The sequence below is a fragment of the Equus caballus genome, chromosome 21 (assembly GCF_041296265.1).
Source record: "Equus caballus isolate H_3958 breed thoroughbred chromosome 21, TB-T2T, whole genome shotgun sequence".
Lineage (NCBI taxonomy): Eukaryota > Metazoa > Chordata > Mammalia > Perissodactyla > Equidae > Equus > Equus caballus.
The window spans coordinates 38,077,202-38,087,902 of record NC_091704.1 but is presented as its reverse complement, the minus strand read 5'-3'; the positions used below and the strand labels follow the sequence as shown (position 1 = coordinate 38,087,902).

At 41.9% G+C, this 10,701-nt stretch overlaps 1 protein-coding gene across 2 annotated transcripts in view; it reads right to left on the bottom strand.

Moving 5' to 3' along the window:
- Window positions 1-10,701, bottom strand: part of CCL28 (C-C motif chemokine ligand 28) — a 37,130-nt gene that overhangs the window by 11,563 nt on the left and 14,866 nt on the right. For both annotated transcript variants that reach the window (XR_011430382.1, XM_070246301.1), the window contains exon 2: window positions 3,598-3,724. Coding sequence is in view for 1 of the 2 variants with exons in the window: in XM_070246301.1 (XP_070102402.1) it covers window positions 3,598-3,724 (127 nt within the window). In the remaining variant the exon portion in view is untranslated. The remainder of the gene's footprint in view (window positions 1-3,597; window positions 3,725-10,701) is intronic.

The window sequence follows — 10,701 nt, the reverse complement described above, 5'->3', positions numbered from 1 at the left end:
AAGGGGAAAATCAGCTACCAGAACACAGCTCCCAAACCCAAGATGCTATGATGTTTTCAAATCCTAAAGTTTAAAGACTGCTTAAACCTCCACCTGTATCCTCTGTGTATTCCATCAGGATAAAAAGAGACGAAGTCATGCTGGGCAAGGACGTGGCCTATTCCACACTCCCTCCCCTACTGCCAACTCCACAGTATTCTGATGGGCTCCGAGCGACCCACCCATTGTGAATTTCTAGGTGGAGAGTTTGACTCTAAGAAACCATAAGGCAAATTCCCTGCTTCTTTTACCCGCAAGAGGGGAGCTAGAGACAGTCCAATGGACCCAAAGGGGTGGCCCTGCCAGAGATCGTCACTGTCATTGTTCCCTACACTCTCTTTGTTTACCCATTCCTCTAAGCACAACAGCCCTTAACAACCACTCCTGAAAAAATACTCAAGCCTCCCAGACATCCTTATTTAATAACCCCCAATTTTCTTCCTAACAGATAATATCTGTATGGTTCAAGAAAGCTCAGCTCTCTGCCCAAGATAAACAACTTTTCATTGTATTTATGGTTAGAAACAGCCAGAAGCTCTTTAACTAAGTCACTGTAGAGATTTAAGCAAGCAAACTGCAGTCTTAGACATCAAAAATTACAATGATCATTCACAGGGTGTGAAACAAAGGACCCATTTCTAGGCAGAAAAGAAAGAGGAAAGAAATCTAGTGAGTTCACTGTAACTTAATTGATATTAGTTAATTGCGATTTATAATAACACATGCCCTTTGGGAATTATATTTCCAATGCTTGCAATATTTCCTCTATCTAACACACTTGACTCAAACATTAAAGTCTTTATACACATTCAAAGTTAAGGGGCTATATTTTGGATAAGTAAAGATGTGTTCTGTAGAAAAATAAATTGAAAACAAGAGAACTTTTATATTTTTATGTTGAATTTCAGGAAACACAACAGAGAAGATCTGTAATTTATGATTAAAAATGCTACACAGTCAAATTTAATCTTGAGACCAGGTCATAACTACTCTATATTTTTCAGCTGTCTTATCAGCACAGAGAGCTCAACTTACAAACTTGTATTTGAATAAAATATTCTTAGATCCAAGGGATTGGCTTCATAGTTTCCCTTCAATTAAAATTAAGTCCTTTTTAAAGTGAAGACTCATGTTTTTGATCATACTTTTCCTTATCAAAATGAGGACTTACATAATTTCTGTTCTTATACCTTTAAGATCTCTATCTCACACCTGCTTGTCCCAAAGAAACTTCTCTGAAAATCCTGTTACCAATAGCAATAATCCCCAGCATCTATCTCTTACTCTTACACACACACAGAAACTTCCTCTGGTTCTTTCCCCATGCCTGCCTGGGAGTCCAATGGGAGCCCTTTCAAGTTTTGAAGCCTTCATTAGTCTGAAGTGACAAATGTCAAGGAGGTGGAAGGAACCAAAAGTTAAGAATTTGGAGTTTCTGGAATAGCCAGGGCAGCCTCAGGCAGATTTAATTCAGCTAGGTAGATGTCACACAAATATCCAGATGTTTCCAATTTTCCAGAGCACTGTTTGTCCATGAAGTGCCTATGAATTTTTACTCTCCAACTATTACCAGCACTATATATTAAGATTAAACAGAAGACTGATAGAATCTCAGCCAGGCACTTACTAAGGGAGTTTTTCAAAGAAGCTGGGAACTGGAAGCACCCCTCAGAACGTACCTCATTAGTAAGTATTTTGTGGATTGCTATCGGATACACTGGTTCCCAGTGACTAAACCACCTGAGCCGATGGATGGAGTGTGGTGGCATGAACTGAGGAGCTGCTAAGAGAGTTCTCAATCCTCTCCCTTCTCCCACATAGACGCTCATCCTTATGAAACGTTTGGGCCAGGAATTGTCTTCCTCTGCATATCTAACTCCAAGTGTGATTTTTAAACTTTATTAGATTGAAGCCCCTTTTGAGGATCTTATAAAACCTATGGACCTTCACCCCAGAAAAATGTTCAGACATTCATACCCATAAATTTCAGGGAGTTCACAGCTCCTTGACCTAAGGGAAGTCTATCAATGGACATCTTACAAACTCATCCTCTGAACTTTTAAGAACCGTTTCTTGGAGCAGTGTTTCTCAAAGTTGGGTAATGGATGGATTCCTCTGAAGAGGGGAAAAAATGGTCTGCAGGATGGGCTGGATAGAGTCTTCTAGAGACTGTAAGAGGGCAGAGTCTATTTTATCACTGCTGCATCTCCGCCACATGGAACGGTGCTTGGTACATAAATGCTAAGCAACAAATATTGGTTGAATTCATTGAATAAATAAAGAGGTTCCCCAGTTCTCAGAAACACAGGTATAAGCAATGGGCTTATTTGTAGCCCAAAGAAGGGGTACCAAATGGCTCATCAGCATCACCTGGAGCCATAAGTGGTATTAAATGAGCATGCCAGGGAGATGCCTGATATGCTTTGAAGGTGCCAAATGTAATGGAGTTTGGGGAGAGCATTTTATGGCTAGTCCCGCCATCGCTTTTTTTTCCTTCTTCTTCTTCCTTAAGGCCTCTAGTACATAGCTGTATATACTAGTTGTAGGTCCTTCTGGTTCTGCTATGTGGGTTGCCGCCTCAGCATGGCCTGATGAGTGGTGCCACGTCCGCGCCCAGAATCCGAACCAGTGAAACCCTGGGTTGTTGAAGTGGAGCACCTGAACTTAACCACTCAGCCACAGGGCCGGCCCCCACCAGTGCTTTTGAGAGAGCTTGGAGGTATACAGTGTTCTGAACAAAGAGACCTGGGCAGCTCACATCCCGTTTCTGCCATTCACTAGCTGTATGTCACCAGGTGAGCTACATAATCTCCTCAGTCACAGCTTTCTCCTGGGTGACATGGAGATAATTTATGTCTTTCTCACAGCATTGTTGTCAGAATCTAGATTTGCTAAATATCAATGCATTTCAAATTGTAAAGTCTCCATGGAGACCTTAAGTACATATAAGTCTAAAGTTTTCAATAACTGAGCCAGGGATGGGGGTAGGAGTGGGGAGAGGCTTCACCATGAGCCAACAGCCCAGAACCAAAGGCAAAGAAAGGCATTTGTGCTTGATTGCAAGTAGCACTTGTGACAGGCACAGACATCTCATCTCTACACTTCTATCTGAACCTTACATACACATACACTCCTGATGAATTCAGAGAGTGAAAATGACAGCAACTTATATACTTGCCTGGAAAAAGTTACAGTTAAAGCCATGAAATAGAACTGTGGCCTTCCGTTTTTATTTTTGTTGTATTTTTTCACCCAGAGTGTCCCTTGTTTTGCTTAGGAAAGTCGGCACGCTGTCGGGTGACTGAAGGCATTTAGCCCTTATCATAGCATTACAGAGGTGGGGGGCAGAGGGTAATGTGGGCTCTGGACATCCTAGTGCAGAAAGATTGTGCGTTCACTCCAGGGAGCCCGGACAGAAGGCAGAATATTTACTCTCCCACTCTTGTTTAGATGATTATTTGTATGTTGCGTATTAGGTAAAGCCTTCTCGGCCTACTGTTCATTGGCCAAGAAATGACCACTGTGCAGATTTAGATCCCCCTGCTGAAGAACACTCACATGACAGCAGCCAAGTCACAATCCCCATCAGCTCTCTGAATGCGACATGAATTCACTTTTTCCAAAAGCCTTCTGGAAATATGATGGGAAACCTCGGTGCAGCAGCTGGAAGCAATGGGAAGTATGGCTAAAAGAAGAAAAGAAAAAAACCTTAAAAATTACAGTTTGTAAAAAAATGGCCTGGCCCTCATCTTAAAGACTCCAGAGGAGCAGAATGTTAATCCACTCTAGCAAAGGATAAACACTAACTGAGGGCTTTGTGCATGCAGATCTGGGGCAGGACACATCTCTACCTTCCAGAACTTACACAGTATTTGCAGGAGATAAAACTAAGTACAGGCAAGGACACAAAACAAGTGAAGAAATGAAAAAAACAGCTCCAGGGGGCAGGCCCAGTGGAGCTGTGGTTAAATTCGCGTGCTTCACTTTGAGGGCTGGGGGTTCGCGGTATGAAATCCTGGGCATGGACCTACACACCACTCATCAAGCTATGCTGTGGCAGCATCCCACATACAAAATAGAGAAAGACTGGCACAGATGTTAGCTCAGGGCCAGTCTTCCTCACAAAAACCAAAACAGCTCCTGTCAAGGATATTAGTGGGGTTGCAGACTGACTTGACTGAAGAGGAAAGAAGAGGTTGACAGAATGTCCCACACAATTAGAAGAGAACGACCACATGGGCCCCTGGAGCAGCTTTGAAATTTTCCCACCAGGGAAGGACTTGACTGAGTCTTAAAGGATTTGGATGGATGAAGAAAAATGGAGAAGACTTGTTCAGACTAAAGGAAGTGCAAGGTTAAGACTTCTGAGACAGGAAAGCCCAAGGCACATTTAGGGTATGGAGGAAAATAGACCACTTTCTCTGTATTGAGTGTCTAGGAAGGTGAGTGATGGGAGACGTGATTAAAGGATAGACTGAGGTTACACCACTAAGGTCTTGAATGTTACTCTAAGGAGGTTTAGCTTTTATGAAATAGGGACCACTAAAGATTTGAGAAAGGAGAAGGGTTTTAGGAAAATCCGTCTCGCAGTGATAAGACGGATGAAAGTGGGGAGAGACCGGGGCAGGAGGTGAGGGTACAAGGAGCTTGTGTTACTCAGATGTAAGGAAAAGAAGGAAACACAAATATGAAAGGAAATCCACTCCCCTAGGAAAACGTGTATCTGCAAATTCCTAATGTCACATGCACACAGTATTCTCCTATGCTTCCCAATCCACCAAGTGAGTAGTAAATAAAATAAAAAAATTAGAAATTACAGCCAATGGTGGCTGCAGGTGGCAATCTCATCATAGCAGAAAGAAGTTAGCCACTGAATTAGGGATTAAAAGAAATGGTTGAAGCCCTCTACGCGGTCAGCTCTAAGCAATAGAGGTAGCTGCCCTTGTAACAGGGAGAGATCTCTGTACCCACGCTTTGCCCCCATGGAAACATGGGGCCTACTCACAGCCATGCAGTAGAGAAGGAGGAGCTGAATACCAAATTAAGCGTGTCCATGTGACTCACCCACTGGGTCTCAAAACCTTCCATTGCCATTCATTCTTTCACTTATTCAATTATTCAGCAAACATTTATTGAGCAATTAAAATGTTCCAGGCACAATGCTAATCACTGGGGGATACAAACATAAATAAAACAATATGACCCTGTCCCCAAGAGGCTGTGGTAGAGGAGACAGATTTGGAACTAAGTGCTTAGGATACAATCCCATTGACTCACTATAACTGTACTTCTGGAATTCTGTTCTTCTAAAGGTCTCCCAAGTCATAAAGACAGGTGCACAGCTGTTCACTATAGCAAAACACTAGAGGCCATCTCAATGTCTATCAATAGTTAAATAAACAATGGTACATCCAAATGCAATAAAGGACGAGGTAGATATATTTACACAGAGATAGATGAATGTCCATAATTTATTGTTAAGTGAGAAATGTAAGTTTCAGTGCAAGAATTATATATGATCCCATTTTCATAAAAAGAGTGTACATACATACACAGAGGGAAAGATATGGAAGTATATGCCCAAATTTATAAGCAATGACTACTTCCAAAAAGCAGGGAGATTTTCAACTAGCATGTAAAACTTGCAGTTTTTTAAAACCTCTATTGCTATGCAGAGCTGAACCAAGCCCTAGAGAAACACAGAAGATTACAGAAATTAACTCTGCCTAGGGGAGACAGGGTAGGAAGACAGAGGACATGAAGTTTGGACTGAATTTTAAAGGAGGAGCAGAATTCACCTGACTGAGAAAGGGAGTGGAGCGATCTAAGTAGAAGGAGCTATACGTCAAGAGTGCTGGGGTAGACAAGAACAGATTGCTTGTTTGAGTTGTATATCTCACAGAATCTGAGTCAAACTCACAGAATCTGATGTCTTAGAGTGGGGCAAGTCTACTCTGGCAAGATTCTTGTTAACAATGGCACAGAAATCTCTGCGTTGACTTCAAGTCATGCTCAGGCCCTGGGGAAAATGCCTTGACCCTAGTCCCAGAGCCTCAAGGAGGATCTGCATAAAATTAATTGGAGCTGTCTCCCTCCAGAAAGAAAGACTTTGACCTGCCTCTCTTGTCCTGCCTGTCCTGAATAACCCAGTGCTGCTCCATTTGGAAGAGACTCTCAGCTTGAGATCTAGATCAGTAACAACCCAGCATCAGCCCAATATGCATACTTTTTAATTCTCGGGAAATTAGAATATACATAAAATCCCCAAATATATATTAATTATATATTTACATGAATTCATTTTTACATAAATTCATTTACAAAAATGTATGTCTTCAATAACTTCTAAACCATGCATTTAAATTAATAGATGTAGTTGAAATATACCCACACAAGTGATACAGAGTGTTAACAGTTCTACATTTTTTGCTTGAGGAAGATTGTTGCTAAGATCTGTGTCAACCTTCCTCTATTTCATGTGGGATGCCGCCACAGTGCGGCTTGACAAGCAGCCCTAGGTCTGCACATGGAACTCGAACCTGTGAACCCCTGGCCACCAAAGCAGAGCACACGAGCTTAATCACTACGCCACCAGGCCAGCCCAATATTTCAATTTTTTTAAAAAGTGCTATAGGAGAATGGGACACTGGTTGTCCTTATATTTATTAATACATTGATTTCCTAAAATCAATTGTTTCTTTCTTTAGCTACACTGTGCTGCCTATTCTCTAAGTCAAACTGTTTAACATCCCAAAATAAGGTTTTGGGTATATTCGTGTATCTATGCATTCATTTACCCATCTTACGCTATAAGAATCACTATATGAATTCTTATAGAGTGAATCACTATCTTTTTTTTTTTTCTGTTTTCTCCCCAAAGCCCCCTGGTACATAGTTGTATATTTTAGTTGTGGGTCCTTCTAGTTGAGGCATGTGGGACGCCGCCTCAGCAAGGCCTGATGAGCAGTGCCATGTCTGTGCCCAGCATTTGAACCGGCAAAACCCTGGGCCTCCGCAGCAGAGCGTGTAAACCTAAACACTCGGCCTCGGGGCTGGCCCTGAACCACTATCTATATCCATGAATTCTTATAGAGTGAATCACTCTGCTAGACTCTGGGGGTAGAAAGATGAAGAGTTACTAGCTTCAAAGAGCTCCTACACAGACCACTGCTATTAGTTGAGACCCAAGCAACTATAAAACACAAAACAGACTTTCAAATGCACTATGGGAATCATAGGCAAACCTGTATGTTTAGGATTTTGAGTTGTCTGAGTGATGACATCAATTCAAGGAATAATTTTAAGCCAGAAAGGCACCCAGGACCTATATGTACTTAGAAAACTGGATTACATTTCTCAAATATAAAGGTAGGATGGCTCACCTGGAGATCACTTGACCTAAGTCAGATTAACGATCAAAAGGCAAGAGGCATGTAATTAGAGCATTTATTACATGTTGGTAGATGTGACCGGCGCCCTCCTGAGGCAGCTGGAAATACAGAAGGCCAGGAAAGATGAGATCCTTTGAAGAGCGCCTACCCACTTGGGCAATGAAGAATGCTGTCAGAATGGTTGGACTAAGGCAATGGTAAGATTCTTTTAGAAAACATTGCCCCCTAGAGGTTTTCTCGAGAAGCCTCTTGTCAGAATATTTCCATTTTTAAAGACGAGTGAGCAATTTCTTCTGATTTCAACAATGATCCTGAATTTCCATATAGGAGAGATTTATCGGTGTCAATAAGGTCAAAAAAAGATTTGGTGACGTTTCTTCTGCATTTACATATTTTCTATTGAGATAATACAATTGCTTGGTTGGGGAAGCAAGCTGATAAGAGATTAAAGAAGCGAAGCCTCCCCTCAAAGACCTCTCTGGTGCATAAGGCCAGGAATCTCATGGGAAAGAACCTGCTTTTATTCCCAAACTGGAGTTCACACAAACAGACCTATCTGATGGAGTAAGGGTTTCCCTGGAGGAAAATAGTGAAAATTATTGCAAATAAGAAAGAAGTCTTGTAGAGTGGGCTTGATAAAACAGCAGGGCGGAGGTATGAAGGAGCAAGGATCTGAGGTTTGTTGTGAGGTTTTACCCGCTCCACCCCCAGCCCCTTCCCTAACCCCTCCAGACATTCCTCTTTACTTTGGGAAGGACACTACAGAGTGTGTCAGCCCAAGAGCTCCACCTGGGAAGCTCCTTTGAAAGGTGATTTACGAGAGCAGTTAATGCATTTCTCTGCTGGGCTAAGGTCAGTCCTCTGAAGGAAGCAGGTGGCCACTAGTGGGTGGGGAGTGGGTCAAATGCCCACAGAGGCACATAAAACTGCAGGGAGGGGCTCTGCTCATGCGAGAGATGAGCCTCCCTACCCTATCAGCCCACCTCCCGGCAGACTGTTAGAAGGAACGGACCCTTCTCGAGGACCTGCAATCTGAGAATTATCAAAAATCTTTGGATTCGGAAATCCTGAAAAAAACCTGTAATGACTGCTAGGCAAGAAGGTGGGGACCCAGAACATCATAATTTCTATTCACCAGCCAGTGAAACCCAGGCCATACAGTTTCCATGGGTAGCATTTGATGTGTGTACTCAGTGAATTGAAGTCAATATTTGAATCATTTTGGGGATTATGTCCATCTTTGCTCCATTATAAAGGATGATTTGCTTCTGTATAAGAAGTGTGAAATAGAGGGAAAACATTTCTAACGTAAGCTGGGGACTTGAAAGGTGGACAGAATTTGAATAGGGCAGTAAATGTTAAGGAGACAACAGGTAGAATGGCACAAAAGTGGGAAAAGACAGAACTTATGCAAATTTGGTTGGAATTATAGAATTTATGAATGTAATTTGTAAGGGGAAGAAGTGAAAAGGATGTTGGCACCAGATTGCCTTATATTTTATATCAATAACACAAGTTCAGTAACCTCTTTCTATGGAAACATTTTTAATGAAGACAAGATGATTTATTTTAACACTCTTCTGTGGAAATCTAAATGTGAATAGATAATTGATGACATTACTACTATTCTTTGCTCGTAAAATATTTCAACACATAGAAAAGTACCAAGAAGGATAAAAACACCTATATACCCACCATCCAAATTTTACTAATTTTAATCCTTTTCCATGCTTGCTTTCAGTCTTATTTTTAAGAAATCTGTTTGCAATACTTTAGTGTTACAAGCAAGGCTGCAATGAATCATAAGAGGCTCCTCATGACAATAAGAGGTCACATTTCTTGAGTCCTCACTCTGTGCCAGGCGCTAGTGTGACTGCCATATGTGAATTAGTTCATCACAGGAACTATATGCAGAAGGTACTACATTCATTCCCATTTTATAGATGGATACCTAATACAGAGAAAAGCTATATAACTTTCCCCAGATCAAACGGCCAAGAAATGGTGGGGCTGAAATTGGAATGGAGACAGTCTGGCACTTTTTTTTTTTTGGTGAGGAATACTGGCCCTGAGCTAATATCTGTTGCCAATCTTTCTCTTTTTGCTTGAGGAAGACTGTCATTGAGCTAACATCTGTGCTAATCTTCCTCTATTTTATGTGGGATGCCACCACAGCAGGGCTTGACAAGCAGTGCTAGGTCCATGATCAGGATCCTGGCCTGTGAACCCAGGCTGCCAAGGCAGAGCACGGGAACCTAACTACTACACCACCGGGCTGGCCCCATGTCTGGCACCTTTTTAAACCACTGGGCTATGCTTTGTTATTCCTCTATATGTCTCTTTGGGGTTTCTGAAAGAATTTCTCTAGGGCAGTGGTTCTCAAAGTTGAACGAGCATCAGAATCATTTGGAGGGCTTTCGAAACCACAGCTTGTTGTCACTCCCTCCCCCACCTCAGGTTCCTGATTCAGTAGTCCGGGATGAGGATTGAAAATGTGCATATCTAACGACTACCCAAAGGGTGCTGATACTGCAAATCCTGGAACGCACTTGGAGAACCACCGCTCTAGGAAGATGGACCTGTACATGGAATTGCTAGGTTGTAGGATACGGTCGCTTAGGCAGCACACATACTAAAATTGAAACGAGACACAGAGGATACACGCTCCTTCAACAGTATTTGATACAGAAACATTGCTCTACAAAGTGATCGCGCCAATTTACACTCCCACTTGCAGCAGATGAGAGTTCCATTTCTGCATATCCTCAACAACACTTCAAAATGCCACTTTAAAATTTTCCCAGGGGCCAGCCTGGTGGGGTAGTGGTTAAGTTTACGTGCTCTGCCTGGGCAGCCGTGGTTCACAGTTTGGGATCTTGGTTGCAGACCTAGTACCACTCACCAAGCCCCGCTGTGGTGGCATCCCACATAAAACAGAGGAAGACTGGCACAGATATTAGCTCAGAGCCAATCTTCCTCACACACACACAAAATTTTTTTGCCAATCTGATGGGGTTGAAATATCTCAGTTGGCTTAACTTGCCATTTCTCTATTAGTGAATTATTGATCATTAAATTTCCTTTTTAAAGTGCCAAATCCTATTTTTGCCAGGTTTTTTTTGTTCGGTTTTTGTCTTATTTATTTACAGGAATTCAAAAAATATTTTGGACACCAATGTTTCTTATTTATTTACAGGAATTCAAAAAATATTTTGGACACCAATGTTTCATTAGTTATTAGAAAATATTTTCTCTCACTTGGTAGCTTATC